The 20416-nt window shown below is 35.0% G+C and overlaps 1 protein-coding gene across 1 annotated transcript; it reads left to right on the top strand.

Moving 5' to 3' along the window:
* Window positions 1-5240, top strand: Ccdc56 (Coiled-coil domain containing 56). The gene is made up of 2 exons (XM_090389353.1): window positions 1-252; window positions 5109-5240. Exons 1-2 carry the CDS (start codon window positions 78-80, stop codon window positions 5177-5179), a joined length of 246 nt encoding a protein of 81 aa, XP_090245479.1. The 5' UTR covers window positions 1-77; the 3' UTR covers window positions 5180-5240.
* The last annotated feature ends 15176 nt before the right edge of the window (window positions 5241-20416 follow it).

The raw sequence follows: 20416 nt of genomic DNA, 5'->3' as shown, positions 1-20416 counted from the left end.
AGTAAATGTATCGTGCGTCATAGCAGGTTTTTTTTTTTTGTGTGTGATTACGGATAACACTGGTTATTATATTCGGAATGACATTGGATGACTTTATGCCAAAAGTTGACCGCGGAAGATTAACCAATGCACAGTTGATGTATATGAAACGCATCGAGCAGGAAAATTTGCAAAGAGTAAACGCTCTGATGAAAGTAAGACGGCGCAATATACTTACTGGTATTGGCTTAAGTGCCGCGGTGTTTGGAATTTGTATCCTTTATCATATTTTTAGATAATTATTTTAATAAACATTGTACCTAAACATTGTTGCAGTATAATAAAGATGAAGAAAAAAATTACAAAATATACATATGTTGTGTAAAAATATAGTAATTGAAGCATGTGGTGCAAGAAAGCATGCATATGAGCTTATGTAGCATCAGCCAAAAAAAAAAAAAAAAAAAAAGAAAAGCTTCAATTTTTAAAGCTAGCTCGCACGCCCCTGGGGTACCAACTAGGTTATATACTCCCCAGGGGTACCAACTAGGTACCCCAGGGGCGTATATAAGGTATATATATACGCCCCTGAGGTATATAAGGCCTTGAATGGGTTGAGCACGCTGAATTCTGATGGGATACTTCCACTTGTTCAGATTACGAACCTAAATTCAAAGGGGGCATAAATTCAAATTAAGAAAAGACAGATGTAGAATAGATGTGCGGAAATTTGCCTTTAGCCAGCGGGTGGTTAATTGCTGGAACAAACTTCCATCTGACGTGGAAGTTGATAGGTTGAATAAATTTAAGGAGGAACTGGACAGGCATTTGAAGGGAATGGTGTGTTTTTTTTTTTTTTTTTTTTTTTTTGGCTGATGCTGCATAAGCTCATACATTTGCTTTCACATGCCACTACTACTACCACCATAAACTAAATTTTTACCAAAGGGTGCCCACTAGAGTGACTGAGCTACATTATTATTATCATCAGCCATATGGTGCAAGGAAGCCTGTGGCTTATGCTGCACCAGCCAAAAAGAATTCCCGAGTTACCCAGAGCGAGAAGTAGAAAGGAGTCACCAAGAAAGAGAAGAATGATGATATCCAGCTCTGGACCCTGGGTGTGCCAAGCCCATACCAGATGTGAGCCCCATGCCTGCATAATCAATTATGCTGGGGCATTAGCTCATGTTCTGCTACTTTTGGACAGGGTATATGCACAGATGAAACTTCTTTGCTTGCATCCGAATTTTAAAATTACAACCCCAATGGGTTAAAATGAGAAAAATAAATGACAACTTCAGAGAAAACAATGCTGAGTCCCGTAAATTGTTATATATATATATATATATATATATATATAAAAAAAAAAAAGCCTTTGTTAGTATGGTACTGCGTATAGGGTTGTATATAATAATAACCTGAAGTATTAATGTTTTCTGTACATAAGACTATAAATCTATAAATTGCACTAACAAAATTGGAAATCATGCCGCAAGTGGCTAGCCACTTGTGGCATGATATCTAATGTGGAAAAAAAAAAATTTTTTTTAATTATATATATGTATACACACACACAATCAATTGGAAAAATTAGAAATGATGGCAAAAATATAATTTTTATATACCACTTTATTGCCAGAAATTATAACCCTCGATTGAACGTTGCAAGGGAACCTATGGTTCACATTATTATCACCTTTTAGCATTAATACAGTGCAAGTAAGTAGGAATGTTAGCGAGATTCAGGATGTTAATTCAGTAAGGACAAACATTTATTCATGAATTTATATTAAATTTATTTTATAAACATAAAATTGATTTATTTTTATTACAAGTACTTGGCAAAACCAGCCATAGATCAGTAAGCGGGGAGGGAGAAGTCGATTCTAGTATCTTCTGAATCTGCCTGTAGTTGGCACATATTGCATTCCCAGCATATGTGGCACACTGCTGAAAAACATTGGCCACCTCTGCTAATGTGAACAATCTGCTAATCTTTTAATGTGAACAATTAAGATGTGTAGGGTTCAGAAAATTATGGGACAATAAGGTCCAACTTAAGAAGAAAAAAAAATCATATATCCAATTCCCGAATAAATGTGAAGTTGACTGTTTGAATTTTAGATAAGGGCTAAAATAGATAATGGAGTTTTGAATAGTAAAGACAAAAAAAATAATAATAAAATAAGCAGCAGATATGTGATTAGTAAAATGTTGGTTTATGCAGAATAAGCAGCTAGGTACACAGCTGTTTATTCTGGTTTTTTTATTATATTTTATATTCAAAACTCCATTTTTTGTAAAATTCAGAGTCAGCTCCATAACCATTGAGAAGCACGGTGTGTGCATGCTGTATTATTTTGTTAAATATATGTATTAGTTTATGGGGAAGATTATCATACATAAGAGACATACGTAGATAAATTTTGAGAATGCATAAGTGAAGTATGTTGCATATACACAAAGAATAATATACAAAAAATTTATTGTTGTATACTTACAATGTGGGTGACTTCTTCCAGGGTCAACCACCCAAATTGAAATGAAAAAACAATGATAAGAGGTTCTCTGTTTCTGTAATGATCAATATGCACTAAGGAAAAATAAATTTTGAGGTTAATTAACAAATAATAGAATTTTGGATTACATAAAAAAATATAGTAGAAATTAAGAAATTTTGAATTTATGTAATGCATAGTACACATTGATCATTGTTAATCCAACAGAGAGTGAAGGATATAAAATTGAAAACTAAAGCAAGAATAAAGCAGACTTACCATGTCCAAGCAAAAGAACCACGTGTAAATTTTACCATAGTCAAAAAGGAAATGGAGTTGTGTATAATGTGTGGCCCTCTCTAGTGAACTGTGTGTGTGTATATATATATATATATATATATATATATATATATATATATATACACAGTTGATTCGTTATTTGGGCGACATCGGGACTAGTGCATTTTGGCCCGATTAAGCGGCTGCCCCAATTATGCAAAGTTTCATTTTCTGTACGATCAAATCATGTTACGATGGACTCACCATAGTAAAGTACCGTTCACTATATGATATGTAGTAAGCGCCAGTCATTGTGATCAATTTGTGAATTGAATTTTAATTCTATTAAACAGCGATTCTAATTAGCAAAAATAGGAGGAATATTATCCACAGGCTATAAAAATAAAGCTATATTAAGTACAAATTTACACTTTATTTCCTTACCAATTATTACTTGAATAATTGGTAAGGAAATGATACTTGAAAATCAGAAGAATATTTTCCACAGGTTAGCAAAATAAAAATAAATTTATGCTTATATGCATAGCTTAATTAATATGTACGTACTAACTAGTTGACATTTCTGTTCACTGACATTTGTGGGTGGGGGTTAAAATTTAAAACAGTAAAAAAGATAAGCAATCAGTAACAAAAAACACAGCACACACAAATTGCAACACGATACGTGCAAGCGAGAACGGAGTAACAAGTTACGAAGCTTAAAAAATAGGGGTGAAGAGAAGATTCTGAAAATTGATTTTTTTATATGATTGAAAATTTCAAGGAAGTGTAAACACATTTCACCATAATAACCCACAGAATTCCAGCTTTCTATTATTACAAATTCAATAAGATCGAGTTTACTATCCATTTATAATAGATTGCACTAACAGAAAAGCCCAATAAACGGGGAACTGCTAACTGTTTTTATTTTTTTATGGTTGTGACCTCCAGAAATCCGACCGAACCACATGGTATGGTCAGAGACAATCGTAGGGTAATCTCGAGTGCTGTGGTCTTCTGCCCTTAATTAAGCAGCATGTTGTCCCAATTAAGCAAAGTAAACCCTGGCTATTTTCTCAATTGGGTTCTGTTCTTTAAGATTTGTCCCAAATAAACAGCTGCCCCGATTAACCGGTGGCCCAAATAACTGGAATCCACTGTGTGTGTGTATATATATATATATATATGTGTGTGTGTGTGTGTGTATTCTATCACAGTTGCTGTAGAGATTATAAAAAATTTATTTAATTCATAATTAATACTAATTTAACTAACAACAATTAAGAAGAATAATATAAACATAAGTTCAAAAAATTTTAAAAAGAACCTTAGAATCTATAATTAAATAAAATAGCAAAGCTGTGATAGATACAAACAGAAACGAGTAAGTAAAAAGTGCATTACATCGAATGGGCCGTCAATCCACTCAAAGCCCCCGATGAAGTAGGGGATTGACGTCCACGTGATGTAATACAAAAATGTATAAATAATATTGTATAGTTATAAAATAGTATTGATAATTGCATATTGCTACAGATATATAAAAAAATTTTTCATCAATAATTATCATGAAAATTTCTTTAGCAATACGCGATACGCTTCTAAATCCTAAATGTATAGGCCATGGGAAATTAAGATAACCGAGATAAGGCTAGCTTAAAGACCAGTATTGTATTAACAATAATACCTATATGTAAAAAACACCAGTATTTAAGAAAATCGAAATATTGGAAACGAATATATATATATATATACACACACACACCGTATTTTTATTTTATGGCAAAGATTTTAGTAAGAGAATTATATTAAGAAACAAGCTTGGCTGAAACAAGAAAAAGAAATTAATCACTTTTAAGTTTATCAAGTGGAAATCTGCTTGTTACTACATTCTCACTTGCACGTATCGTGTTACTTGCAATTTGTGTGTGCCATGCCCTTTGTTATTGATTGCTTATCTTTTTTACTGTTTTAAATTTTAACCCCCACCCACAAATGTCAGTGAATCTAGAGAAATTTATTGTAACTGTTATTGTAACTGTTATAAGAAATGCAAATAATTAATGCTTCAAATGTTGACACTTTTGTTCCTGCAAAATAGTAAGATTGAACTATAAATTGATGACTCTTCTTTGGAACTAAACTACACTAATTGCAGAACCCCAGACACTTAAATCTAAATTGACTATGAATATAACTAAATTGAATGGGGAGGGGATAACTATAGTGCACTCCATTTATTCTACATACAGAGAAATATCAATATTTGAAATATTAATAAAATTAATTTTAGTTTTCTTATATATGAAGGTTTGAAGAAATTGGAAAATCCTTAGCGAAATTTAGATGTTTATTCAATGGTAGCAGTAAAGCAGGAGAAATTCTTAGATGAACTGGATGATGATGTGAAATCATAAGAATATTTTTTCTTATAAAGAGACTGGAAGAAATTTTATTTAAATATGAGCTCTGAATGTAGATATTTTTTGCTAGTATATGTAGTTAATTGATACATATTAAATTTTTATTTTTGTCTTTCTCTGTAGCCCTCTTGAAAACATACTGCTGTTGATAATCTGCTATTTGAGAATAAATAAAATATGGTTATTTGAGAATAAAATGAAGATAATCATATAATAACCAGAATTGTACTAACAAAATCTTCAAGATTGCAAAGACAGGAAAATGAGGTACCTATACAAGACATGACCTTTGCTAATAATGTTGATAATAATAATAAACCAAATTGAAAGCCTGTTGTTCTCAGCGTGGAATTCCCTAGCTGAACTTTACTCTATCGTGTACTGGGACACCAAATGAAAATATCTGGTTTCTGAAGAATACTTCCTACTACAAGTTTTTGTTTTGTGGAGACTGGCATCTTGTTCCGCTCCTCCCATAAGGCTGCAGGATTAATTTCTCTACTAGGACAACTTGTTCTGTTCTTGGTTGTGTAAAACATCCCGAAGTTGTTCAGCTGGATTTAGCTCTAGTAAGAAACAGCATGTTCACATTATTAGCATTGATAGAGGCATGTGATGGAAGAAAGCAAGCTTATACAGAATTAGCCAAAAAAAAAAAAAAAAAAAAAAAAACACCTCCCCATTTCACTTAACTTCAAATGTTTAGTCTAGTTCTGCCTTGAATTTATTTAAACTCTCACATTCTACAACAACAGATGAAAGTTTGTTCCAGCAATCAACCACCCGCTGGCTATAGGCAAATTTCTGCACATCTATTCTACAACTGTCTTTCCTCAGTTTGAATTTATGTCCCCTCAGGCGACTAATCTGGGCAAGAGGAAGAATCCCATCAGCATTGAGCTTGCTCAAACCATTCAAGGCCTTATACACCTCAATCAGATCACCTCGCAGGTGCCTAGTCACCAAACACTGTAATTTGCAAATCTTAAGCCTTTCTTCATATGAGCAACCCTTCCTTTCACCAATCTCGTTGCCCTTCTCTGTACTCATTCGAGGAGCTCTACATCCTTCCTAAAGTGAGGCCTCCAGACCTGTATGCAGTACGCATAGTGGTGAGCTATGAATATTTTAACAATGGGCTCGCAGTTTTTCCGACTTTCTACCCAGTAAATTTGATCGGTCACGGAGGTGACGTCATCCGCGGCTTCCACCAGAGGCACTTTCCACGCTCGCACTACTGCTAGTAGTGTGATTAGAGCACGTGATATCTCGAGTCAGGGGCGGATTTACGGGGTGGACAGATGCAGCTTATTAACCCCTTAACCATGCGTATAAGTGAATGTGTAAAACGTTCCTAAGTCTATCTAAAAAAAAAAAAACTTAAAAACCTGGTCGTCGTGCTTCACCTTATTATGATAACTGGATACAACAGTGTCTGGAGTTCTAAATTTTTAGAATTTTTTAAAAGTATGACGTCACAATCATGCTTCCTGAAGTTACTACTGCAGTAAGTATGATTGCAACAATACAAATATTTGTCAACAATTTCTTTTTTCGTCTCGCATTTTCGTTATATTCCACTGTTAGGTGCCCCTAACAGCTACATATGTTGCTTCACCTACAAGATCGGTACATCAATTGGTGCTATTTTACAGAGATATTTAGATACGTTGCACTCACAAGTATATACTTCTCTTATTTCAGTTATCATAAATCCGTGTATCTTGTCTTCTAGAAATTATGAAAATCTGTTAATGATCAATAAAATATTTACAATAAAAAAGCTCTTTTATTTCATAATCAATATATACAAATCAAAATACCTAAAGGAAATGCGAAGGATATTTCGCATAAACCAGGGATGGCCAACGAGTCGATCGCGGATTTAATTTCAGTCGATCGTGACGAATTTTAAATATACAGTCATCCCTCAATTTGTGCACCGTGTGCAATGTCATTTTTGAGTTGGTAGATTGCGGCACATTTTGAAGTAAAAAAGTAGATTGCATCACAAATTAAGTAGGCCACTCCTGGCATAAACCATCTACCGCACGTGCTTGGCACAGGCATAACTTTTTTATTCATCTTTTTTTTTAACAACTAGGGAAATATAATGGATACATTTTTTTCATGATAAAATTTTAATACTGCGAATAAAAAATAGCATGATTTTCTATATCACAAATAACATAAAAACTATCACAAAACATTCCAAAATATAAAAACAAATATTACATGAAAAAAAAATAATTTCCCAAATATTCAAGAAAAATTTATTCTAAAAATTGCCATGTAGAATTTACTTCTTTATTAGTATTTGTTGTCGATCTTCTGCTTTGCTCAATAGCTGAGCGATGATTACAGAGGAATGATTTGACATAACGATCCAGATCAAATTGAAGCAATGGTTTTCCATTTAGATGTATGGTCATCATAATCTGCAACATGTTTAATTGTCACAATATTATTCATTACGCTGAAAGCTCATTAGCTCACCAGCTTCAACACAGCTAATCGTTAATGGTTTCAGAGATATTTCTGGCTTTCTTAATTGAAAAGGGAATTTCACTCAATTTTAAAGATAAACTGTCTTTGACAGAATCTCTAAAATCGTTAAATTTTTATTTCATATTTTATCAGAAAACTTATTAAATTTCTTATTCGGTTTTCACCTTCTTACCACCGAGACGAAAGTTCTTTCACATTCCACGATTTCGGGTAGCATATGTTTAAAATTTCTTTCAATGGTATCATTATTTTCTTTATTTAATTTAAAATCATCCTGTTGCATTAATAACTTATCCTTTAAGGATAAAACAATGCATTTAATAACTTGTCACGAGGTAATTTTTTTACTTTCGATTTTGATTCCTTCAAATTCTTTCCACTTCAACATGCTCTCAATTTTAGCTTCATCATTTCCTACAGAATTTTTCAAATTAGCAATAGCATTGATAGTTCGAATTATTAATTTATATACTTTTACCATTGTGATTCTGTAAAGCTTCTGAATGGTAAGAGAGCTCCTGCAGGATGGCGATCATTAGTGCTAAATTTTTAAGAAATTCCAAATTTAAAAGTCGATTTAATAATCCGGAATATTTAACTTCTGATTCAAAATGTTTGCACAAAGCAGGATGATTCCTCCAATCCACAATTGCCGTCCGCAAGCTAAAAGCTGCTCATCGTGGCCCGAACACATGACCAATCTTTATAGTTTCCACATCAAGTTCTTTAGCAATCATCCTTAATTCGCCCTAGTTTTTTGGAGATTGGTGATACTGTTTTTTTTTAAATTATTGCCTGTATGCCATTATATTTTAGAACATTTTCTACACAGTGAAAGGTTCAACAAAGTTTCATAATCTGCCAACATTTCATCTTCGTAAAGTTTATATAATATCTTAGTTGCCTAAATCCCCCTCTACATTGCTACTGTCACTAGTTCTTTGAATACTGTGCAAAATTTCAGCATCACACGTATATTCAGCTGCTGTGACCATGTAAACATAGTCAGGAGAAATTTACTGGAAGGTGCGGATCGCTCACTTCTCCAAAAAACATATGACTTCTTGTCGGAGTAAAGGGGAACCACAACACCGGTTGACCACAGGCTATAATCCATATCGAGAATCTTCTTAATCCTCTGACTGGCTATGGAAAGCAGATTGACAAAGCGACTTCTCGGTATGTGACTGCATAGGTTTTATGGACACCACTAACATTGTGAAACGGTAATCCCTTTCACCCTTAATTCGTGCTTTCTAATTACCTAAATTGCCTAAAGGCCAGAATTGAGATATAACTGTCTGATATACCTTCATAAATATCATTGATAAATACAGAAAACAATGAGTCCCAGACCCCTGGGGCACACCACTAATAACATTAGTCCACAAAGAGCAGTGTCCATTGATTACCACTCTGTCTTCTCCCACTCAACCATCCCTTCTCGGTATGTGACTGCATAGGTTTTATGGACACCACTAACATTGTGAAATGGTAATCCCTTTCACCCTTAATTCACGCTTTCTAATTACCTAAGTTGCCTAAAGGCCAGAAGTGAGAACAATGCACACAAAGTTGTCTCTTCTAATCCACTCGTTACATGGAAATTTTCTTCGTTCAACGGAAACTATTTTAAATGTAATTACCAAGGGAAATCAAAAAAATTCACTATAAAGAAGTTCGTTACACAGAGGTCCGACTGTAATTAAATCAAAAATGAAGCAATTTTTAACAACATAACCAATCGATTGTGCCATTAAAATGCTGGGAATGGGGCCCAGCTCGCCCCACCGAATTTCATCTATGGATACTCAATAATTGCATTCAGGATTTCATTTGTAAAATAAATGATCTTCTCAACAATGGGCTCACAAGTTTTCAAAAAAAAATAACAATGGGCTCTCGTGAGCCCACTATAAGTCACCACTGAGTACTCAAGGTGTGGCTTGACCATTGCTTTATATAAGGGGATAATAACTTCCTTAGAAAAATTCCTGTATATCATTGACAAGACATCATGAGCTGTTCTTGCAGACTGTCTACACTATTCAGAAAACTTTATATCTGATTGCACAATTACCCCAGGTCTTTTTCATTCAGAGAATGAAAATGAGAATGGTACTACACAGTTGATACATTACTCTGGGGTTACTGCAACCCATATGCAGTACTTTATATTTGTCAATGTTAAAACTTCAGTTGCCATCTCTCAGCCCATCTGCTCAACTTTTCTAGATCCTGTTGCAGTAGTGTACTGTCATTAACAACCCTGCCAACCTTCGTAACGTTTGTAAAACTTGGACATTAAGTCTGATATACCTTCATCAATATCATTGATAAATACAGAAAACAACGAGTCCCAGATCCCTGGGGGACACCACCAATAACTTTAGTCCACAAAGAGCAGTGTCCATTGATCACCACTCTGTCTTCTCCCACTCAACCATCCCTTTAACCGGCAACAACTTGCCGGTTAACAACAACTTAATGCAGCAGTCTTCCATGTGCAACAGTATCAAAAGCTTTCCTGAAATCCAAGTATATGATATCAAAATTATTTTTTGCATCCAGTTCCTTTGTGACCTTATTGTATTACCCAATCAAACTGGTCAGACAAGACTTCCCCTTAACAAACCCATGCTGTGTCTGAACTATAACTGCAGTCTTGTCTAGAAGATCCTGTAGTGCTGCTTTAACTGGTGTCTCCATTAATTTCCCCAGAATAGAAATTAAACTAACAGGTCTGTAATTACTTCTGATCATATTTGCACATCTCCAGTCCATGGGGACCTCCCCTGAATCCAAGGAAGCTCTCATAATTATGGCTAAGGGTTTGCTTACTTCTGTTGCTGCCTCCTTTAATATAACAGGATAGATCCAATCCACCCCAGGTGCCTCTATTATGTTTAACTTCAACAATTTCTCCTTCACTTTGCTCTCAGTTATGACAAACTCATTTAGCTCCCTGCCAGAGTTTTATAAACTTCTGGCATTACCTTCCCTGAATAACTTGTCATATGTGAATGTAGACACAAAATTCTCATTCAGTTTGTCAGCTACCTGAGCAGGGTCCTGAACATTGATATCAAGTGGACCAATCTGATTCATCCCCTTCCTACTAGAGTTTACATAAGTAAAGAACTCTTTGCTGTTTTTCTTTGCATCCTTTGCCAAAGTTTTCTCGTAATCTGCCTTCACCTGCCTAACCTCCTTTGTGACTTGATTACACGCCAGCTTATATCCACCATAGGCTTCTGTGTCACCTGGTGATTTATATACATCCCATGCATTTTTCTTCTCTTCCACGAGTCTCATTAGTTAATCTGATATTCGTTAGGCCTAAACCTTGAACAGTACTTCTTAGTTGGGACAAAAAGCCTAGTATTTTCCAAGATTACTTCCTTGGATGCTTCCCATTTAGAATTTGCTCCCAAATCATTGTTGTACTGAATGTAAGCTGCATTCATAGTTTCATCAACAACCAGTTCATGTCCAGACCACCTAAAACAGGCCCATAACATTACAGTTCCACCACTAAATTTCATTGTTGGGACAGTACAAACTGGGTGAAACTGTTCTTTGAACATATCCCACACACCTAGGTGTATCCATCTGGTGTCTGAACTGTGTAGTGTGATTCACTACTGCATTACATTCTGCCACTGCTATAATGTCCAATGTTTTTCATGATTAGGCAGTGACATGTACTGCTAGAAGACAGCTTCATCTCATGCAACCAGTGCAGACAGTAGCTATGCAACCACAGTAACTCGTTTTTCAGTTGTTTATCTGATGGTGGTTGGTCCTGCACTTACTACAGTTTTATCAACCTTCTCTCAAGTTAGCTCCTTTTAATGAGTATATATGTGAGCATCTTTAAGTGCTGTTGTGAAATTGCATGGATAGGAAAAGAAGAGGTAGTGATGGCTCTGAAAAATGGGCCATTTTTCATTACTACAGGTGGTACTAAATCAGAGTGATTCTGAGATGTGACCTTTGCTAATAATAATGAATTCCTCTTGGAATTCCTTACCTGAACGAAAGTTCAGGTAAGGAATTCCAAGAGATACAGAATCTTCTCTTCTTGTTTTAGACTCTCCATTACATTGGCACTAGAAATGCATATACTAAGCCACAATCATCCTTTTCATTTAGCCTGCCATGATAATCAATTTCCAAAATGGAAATTGAAGATTTGGTAAAATAAATTTGTACATAACATTCTTGAACATATCAAGATACACATATGTGAGGTACTTTGGATTAAAGACCTATATTTGGAGTTTCAAATGATGGCATAACATTTAAAAGAAACAAAAAATTGCTTTATTAAGGGAGAATTGAGAAACATGAACAGACTTTTTGCACGAGTGAAGATAACAGTATCAGCTTGCTTGAACTGTTTAGGATTGCTTTTACCAGAAGTTTGCAATTTAGAAGTTCTTTTTCTTGGGTTCATCAATTTGCCTTCTTTGAAAACTTTTGAATAATGAACTGGATTTGAACATGAGTCAGTGCCACTCGGAAGTGATTTCTTGTTGTACTTTTCAATTAAAAAAAAGTGCTTATATTGCTTTTCTCACCACTTCTGACCTCTTATTTAAACAGACTTTTCAAAGGTTGTCACTGTTCTACCAGTCTAGTTGTCTTTGAGTAAACATATTGCATTTAATCAAAGACAACCAACATCATGTTTTCAGATCTTTTTTACTTTAGTAGCATGCATCAGTTGAAATTGTATAAAAGTGGCCTTCCTTTTAGCACTTCTTCGTAGATAGTAATAAATTTCCACTCATTGTTCATTCACTTTCACAGGAAGGTATGAAGCTTCCTTTTCAGTACGCTAACTAATGAGATGGCAAGGACAGCCTTATTACCACCAGGTGCTTGATCTCCTCTTTTAATACCTTTGCTGCTCTAGTTTTTAGGCTTATCATAACAGGTATATTATTAACATTAGGTGCAAGACGAGTTAACATTAAGTATGAGGTTATCCACACGGAAAGGATTTTGTAGCTCCAGAAAATGCTAAGTTTTAGGGTTTTGCCATTTTATTGACTTAATTGTCATATTAAATTATTTTCTAGAAGTAGCTTTATAGCCCTAGTCATGCTCCTTAGTTTATTTTGAATTTAGATAGCAATTTTGTAGGTTAATATTTAATATCCTTAGACTCTTGTACTGTTCAAAACTTGCTGCCATTGTTCTAGTATATTATATTGTTACAGTATAGCGTAACGTATATCTCGAACTTGATAGCGTAAGGTATAGCATAAAACTAAATAGCATGATACGTACCATATTAGAAAACTGTTAGCTTAGTATAGTATTGTCAATTATCAATTAAATTTATTAATCTTATTAATTATCATCGTTAATTAAATTGTATTTAAATGGAAATCATGCCCAGACTAGAGCAGCAAAGCAAAGAGCACAAAGTAGCAGAAGTGCTGTGGCTCGGGGGAGAACCGAAAGGGTGATTCTCCATCGCATCACAGTCTAAAGAAATGTGCAAATTGTGAAAAGTTTGCAGACCTTTCTGGCACAGGACATGATCTAGCCAAGGTGAATGTCTCTCTGTGTGTGTGTGTGTGTGTGTGTGTGTGTGTGTGTGTGTGTGTGTGTGTGTGTGTGTGTGTGTGTGTGTGTGTGTGCGCACGCTAGGTGCAGAGAGTGTGAAGAAATTAGGTGCCAACTTAGCGTTCTGATGGGCATCTATGAGAGTTTGAGGTGTAGGTTAGATACCCTTGAAGGAATTAAAATTGGAGGCCCATCAAACTCTCAGCTGCCCAACTCAATGCCAGAGCTCACTCTTGTGAATCACGCAACATGGCAGCAATCTTCAAGGAAGAATGCGCTGGTCCCACAGGAGTTAGTTATTGTCGGTGACTCAATTGTTAGGGAAACAGGAAATATATTGTGTCATAAAGGATAGATGGAATAGGACTGGGGTATGTCTGCCTGGAGCCAAAGTTGATGATGTAGAGCAAATATCATCTTTAAAGTGCACAAAATGTGATATTATTGTGCACATTGGCACAAATGACATTGAGTGTAGGAGATCTATGGACTTACTTTGCAAGTACAGGTCAATGTTGAAAAAAAGTTGCGAGTTAGGGTGAATTTGAAAGTGCCTGCAATTCTGCCCAGACATGATAGAAGGGAGTGTATGATGGGAGCCTTGTCGATAAATCTGGCTACGGAGAGATTGTGCACGGCTCATGGGATAGAATTTTTCTCAGCGTGGTCTGTGTTTGTTAACAGGTGAGATTACTTCTACAGAGATGGGATACTTTAAATAGAAAGGGTGCAAGAATATTTGCTGATACTATCGAGGCCATATTAGATGAGTCGGAAAACTGCTAGATTGTGGGGGGGGGATAGATTAACAGGCAGAGGTGAAAGTGATCTTCCACTGCTTCTATTGGAATGAGCAGCAGCCTGGAAAAGAAGGTGCTGGGTATTTCAAGGACTAGTGGGAGTCATTGCGGAACAAGTAAATACATGGGCTGTATTAGAGTAACTAAGAGTAAGAACAGATGCATGTATACTTGTATGTACATCAATGCTGGGAGTTTAGTAAATAAATTTGATGACTTTGTGCTGCTGGTCAAAACATTAAAGGCAGATATTGTTGGGATATCAGAGACGTGGTGTCACACAGATATAAGTAATGCAGAATTAGAATTTAGGGAGTACAGTGTGTACAGAAAAGGTAGGCAGGAGGGGATGAGTTATGTTGTTAGTTAAGAAACACAAATCTAAGGATGTGCATCCAATTGACATGGGTGGACAGTGTAATATTGAGTCAGTTTGGTGTGACATAGCAAAATTGAGAATAGGAGTGTGTTATAAGCCTAATGACTAATGTGTACAATGAACACCTGAACAGAGAAATGGAATGAGCCAGTAAATTAGTTTGTCTTATAATGGGGGATTTTAACTTCCCAGATATTGACTGGAACTTTAGGTTTGGTCACTCGCACACTAGCAAGGTTTTTGTGGATTAATTGGATGATCGTTTTCTATAACAGGATGTTCAACAGGAAACCACAGTGAGTAATACTCTTGATCTGATTATCAGCAATGGTACTTCATGCATTAAGAATTTGCAGATAAAGGAACCACTAGATGGCAGTGATGACAGCATGCTGACATGGAATTTACTCAAAGATGTAACTACTGTCAGAGATAAAGGGAAGGGTTTTTTCCTTTTGTAAAGGTGATTACAGTGGTCTCAGACAGTTTTTAAATTCTATACAATGGGATCAACTTATGATGTTACCAACAGCAAATTCTAAATGGGAAGCATTCAAGGAAGTAATCTTGGAAGCTAATAGGGTTTTTGTCCCAACTAAGAAATACTGTTCAAGGTTTAGATCTAAATGGATGGCAGATGAACTAATGAGACTCGTGGCAGAGAAGAAAAATGCATGGGATGCATATAAATTAACAGGTGACACTGATAGATATAAGCCTTTGATAGATATAAGCTGGTCTGTAACCAAGTCACAAAGGAGGTTAGGCAGGCAAAGGCAGATTATGAGAAATCTTTGGCAAAAGATGCTAAGAAAAACAGCAAGAATTTCTTTACTTGGTGATGTTACCAACAGCAAATTCTAAATGGGAAGCATTCAAGGAAGTAATCTTGGAAGCTACTAGGCTTTTTGTCCAAACTAAGAAATACTAGGCCTAAATGGATAGCAGATGAACTAATGAAACTCTTGGCAGAGAAGAAAAATACGTGGAATGCATATAAATTATCAGGTGACACAGAAGACTGTGGTAGTTATAAGCTAGTCTGTAATAAAGTCACAAAGGAGGTTAAGGGTGCCTCCGTAGCCAGGTGGGTAGGAGCAGCAGTGCTTAGCACTCGCTTCTTGATTAGACTGGGGTTCGGGCCCGTGACCACCAAATACGGAGGATGTGGAAAGGTCAGGGAATGACCACCGCATATCCCCGGAACAATATGGCCTTAGTTGCTAATGCTCCTAAAACCCAAAATAACAAAAATAACAAAGGAGGTTAGGCAAGTGAAGGTAGATTATGAAAAATCTTTGGCAAAGGATGCAAATAAAACAGCAAAGACTTCTTTGTTTATATAAACTCTAAAAGGAAGGGGACGAATCAGATTGGTCCACTTGATGTCATTAGTTTGACTGTAGATGATCATTCTCAGATAGCTGCCAAACTAAATGAGTATTTTGCATCTACATTCACACGTGAAGTCTGTCGGGAAGTGGAGGCCAGAAGCTTATCAAACTCTAGCAAGGAGCTAAATGATTTTGTAATAACTGAGAGCAAAGTGGAGGAGAAATTGTTATTGTTGTGGGAGTTTCTGGCACAAGGGCTACATAAACCATATTGCGCAAGAAATTGTTGAAGTTAAACATAAGAAAGGCACCTGGGATGGATGAAATCTATCCAGTTATATTAAAGGAGGTGGCAAAGAAAGTAAGCAAACCCTTAGCCATGGATAAAGGGATAGTTATCCCTTTATCCATGGCTAAGTGGTAATCAGTGGACACTGCACGTCTTGGACTAATGTTATTAGTGGAGTCCCCCCGGGTTCAGTTTCTGTATTTATTAATGAGATTGGTGACGTTATATCAGGCTTAATGTCCAAGTTTGCAGACAATACAAAGGTTGGCAGAGTTGGTAATGACACTAATGCCAGTCCACTACTGCAACAGAATCTAGAAAAATTGAGCAGATGGGCTGAGAGGTGGCAACTGAAGTTTAACATTGACAAATGTAAAGTACTGCATATGGGTTGCAGTAACTCAGCCAACCTTTGTATTGTCTGCAAACTTGGACATTAAGCCTGATATAACTTCTTTACTCAATTTTAGGCCTCATTTTAGGAAGGATGTACAGCTGCTAGAACGAGTACAGAGAAGAGCAATGAGATTGGTGAATGGAACAAAGAGTTGCTCTTATGAAGAAAGGCTTAAGTTCTGCAAATTGCAATGTCTAGAGACTAGGCACCTGCAAAGCGATCTGATCGAGGTGTATAAGGCCTTGAATGGTTTGAGCGAGCTCAGTGCTGATGGGATTCTTCCTTCTGCCCAGATTAATCGCCTGAGGGGATATAAATTCAAATTGAGTAAAGACAGTTGTAGAATAGATGTGCGGAAATTTGCCTTTAGCCAGTGGTTAGTTGATTGCTGGAACTAACTTTCATCTGTCATTGTGGAAGTTGACAGCTTAAATAAATTCAAGGCAGAACTATGCAAACATTTGGAGAGAATGGATGGGTGAAATGGAAATGTTTTTTTTTTTTTTTTTGGCTGATTCTGTATAAGCTTGCTTTCTTGCACAAGCCTCTATTAATGCTAAGACAGTTTATTGAAGAAATCCTGTATACTTTCAGCTGTTTGGTAGAAGGCAATGTTGTTCTTGTATTGTCACCTTCCATTGCATGCTGTGTCATTAATAATCAAAAAAGAGATGAAGCAATAAATTTTGTTCCATCATTTATATCAGTTTCAGAAGTGTCTGTTAGGTGAGAACCTACCAGATGCTATTATTAAAGAAAAAAGAACTGATGTAGGGTGGTCATAGTTTGGGGAACTAACAAGTACACAAGAAAGCTTGAAAGTTACAAATTTTTCCAAATCATGCTTGGCATTTTTGGAAATTTTTCAACTGTTAATTTTTCAGCTGATTTTTCATCAAACATAGTATTCACAACATCCATACGTGAGAAAAGAATAACTTTTTCAGCAAATGTGTGAGGCAGTTTCTCTTTTGCCACACGATATGCAACAAGATACGATGACAGTAAAGCTTTCTCATTAACAGTTGTAAAATGAGTAAAAACCTGTGCTGATAACTGTAAATCTTGTTTCTTTCATTGAAAATATTCTAAGGCAGGGGTGGGCAACTTTTTTCGTATCATGACGCGGGCCGGAATAGATTGAACGATTTAGCAAAAAAAATCAGAACCTAAAAAATGTTATATTACTTGAATTACCAAATTATTAATGTATTTTAAAAAAAAGTAAATACAATATTTAAATAGAAGTCGATTATAGATAGGTACAGATAAGAACTACAATTTGGAATAAACATTTTTATTGTTATGATAACAAAGTAAATGCAGAAAACAAAAACTTTAATGTGAGGGAGTACATTTGGAATGTTCCTGATTTATGATTTCATCAAAATTGGGATTCAATTCACTAGTGGCTATTCGTAGAACTGCTCCTAAATTTTCATCCGTTATTCTTGATCTAATTTTGCTCTTTGTATTTTTCATTAAAGAAAATGTAGTTTCGCATAGGTATGTCGATCCAAAAAATGCCAAATATTTCTGTACAGTATCCAGAATATTTTTAAACATTTCTGGATTTAACAAGGCATAAAAGTCCTTTATTGTTTTTTTAGCAAATTGATTCTTTAATATTAAATTTGATTGTAAATTTATCAGTTCCAACTGGATACAAGGTGGTGCATCATTGACATTAAAATTAAATGGTAGGCTTACTAAAGATAGATCTTTAGAAATTTTCTGAAAATCATCAAATATTCTTGTAAATTCATTAAACAAGTCACTTAATATAGCCTCAGATTTCTTAAAATATGAGGCTATAATAAGTTATAACTACATTTCAAGTTTTTTTTCTCTTTTTTGTAAGATTGGAAAGTGAGTTAACTGTTTATTTTGGAATTGTTGCGAAAATAACTTGAGTTTTCTCGTAAACGATGTGACATTTGTATACATATCAAAAATAAATAGTCCTTTCCCTTGTAATAATAAAATTAATTAATTTTGATGCGAAAACATATCAACGGAGAAGAAAAAGTTGTTCAGCCAATGTTCATCTTTTAATTCACAAAATTCATTCAGCTTGTTCTTAGCATTTAAGAAGTTTACAATTTCATCCAACAAATCATGAAACACTTTTGTTTTAACACTTTTGCAAGACTAAGCCATCCTATGTCCGTATGGTAAGGAATATCAGTAAAATCACATTCAATTTCTTTCAAAAAAGAAAGTTATGAATTGATGGTGGTTTAAAGCTCTTCCACGAATAAAATTAACTACTTTCTTTACAACCGATATAACATGCTTCAGTTTTAGAACTCTTTTGCAAAGGGTTTCTTGATGAATTAGACAATGAAAGAAAATTATTTCTTTTCCTGGAATACCCTTTATTTCGTCTCTTATTCTTTTTAATAATCCAATGTTTTTTCCTGTTAAACTAGGACACCCATCGGTTGTGATGTTGACAATTTTGGTCCCACTTTATATTATGTTTTTGCAAAGCTTCTTGAAGAGCTATAAAAAAACCTTCACCAGTCGTGTCTTTCATATGATATGCAGAACGTAATTCCTCCGTAATTTCAAATCTATGATTTATACCTTTGAATAAAGATTAAAAGTTGACTCGTATCGGTAATGTCACATGACTCATCTAAAGCCAGTGCATGGTAAGTACAATCTTCCAATTTTAATTGATCACATAAATTACTCGAAATATTATCAATTCGTCTCACAAGAGTTCTTCGTGACAGAGAAATTTTTTCAAACGTCAGTTTTTTTATCAGGGCATAATAATTCAGCAATATCTATCAAACATTCCTTCACAAATTCCCCGTCAGAAAATGACTTACATTGTTTTGCAACCTTATGTGCAACAATGTAACTAGCTTTTTTCTGAGCTTGACAAAATTTTCAAAGTATTTTGTTGCTTACGCAAACCACATTTTAAATTTTCTGCTTCAATTTTCATTTGTTCCGGCGAATGAAAAAAGCTTATATTTTACGGAATGTTTCGTTGAAAAATGCCTTTTTAGATTATATTCTTTAAAAATGGAAATAGTTTCGTTACAAACCAAACAAAAAGTTTTATCATCTATATTTGCAATTAAATATTTGAATGTCCAATTATCATTGAAAATGCGGCATTCGGCATCAATTTTTCTCTTTTTTAATTGGCTCATTTTATGGGCTATAAATTATATTAAATTAAAAATTGTAATAATTAGAAAAGGCATAAACTGACTTATAAAATATCTTGCACCAATATTATTTTTTTCAATAAGAAGTCAAACCCAAAGGAACTTCGTTCGATCGATGCTACAATAATGATTAGGAAATAATACTCTTTGACGCTGTGTAGAATCACCTGGTTAACTGCGCACTGCTTACTGCTGTACGCTGCACTGGCCGTGATTCCTGATTGAACCGAATTAAGCCGAACGTTTACGGTTTACGGCAAGTGTAGCGAGTGTAGTCAGGTATGGATTTTCTATATTTATGCATTTACAGAGGGGCCGAGATTCAACATCATTGCGGGCCGGATGTTCTAAGGGCTTATTCACAAGTTCAGGGTGTTGTTTTTCCAAATGTCTTTCTTAGTTTTGATTGTTTCAAACTCTCATTGGCAAGAATATCATTACAGATTATACATTGAGGCCTGTCATTTTCATTTGAATCCACCCATTTTATAAAATCAAATTTTAAATATTCCTCATTATAGAATCTTGAATTTAATTTGACCTTTTTATCAGGTGTCTCAAAAGAAGTCAAAGTTTGCTGGTGAGAATTAATATATTTTGCGATATTTGTAGAAATTACATTTTCAGATGTACTTGTTGAACTTGATGCCACTTCTGTTCCTTCATTGTTCTTTTTCCTAATAGTAAAATGGTCCATTTCATGGGTAATTTCTTATTGTCAATTTAGATGTTAGGGTGCTGCGATCTGTAAAATGT

Source organism: Mastigoproctus giganteus, unplaced genomic scaffold (genome assembly GCF_048544385.1).
Source record: "Mastigoproctus giganteus isolate SK-2022 unplaced genomic scaffold, ASM4854438v1 scaffold_15, whole genome shotgun sequence".
Classification (NCBI taxonomy): Eukaryota; Metazoa; Arthropoda; class Arachnida; order Uropygi; family Thelyphonidae; genus Mastigoproctus; species Mastigoproctus giganteus.
This window is presented reverse-complemented; position numbering and strand designations above follow the sequence as displayed.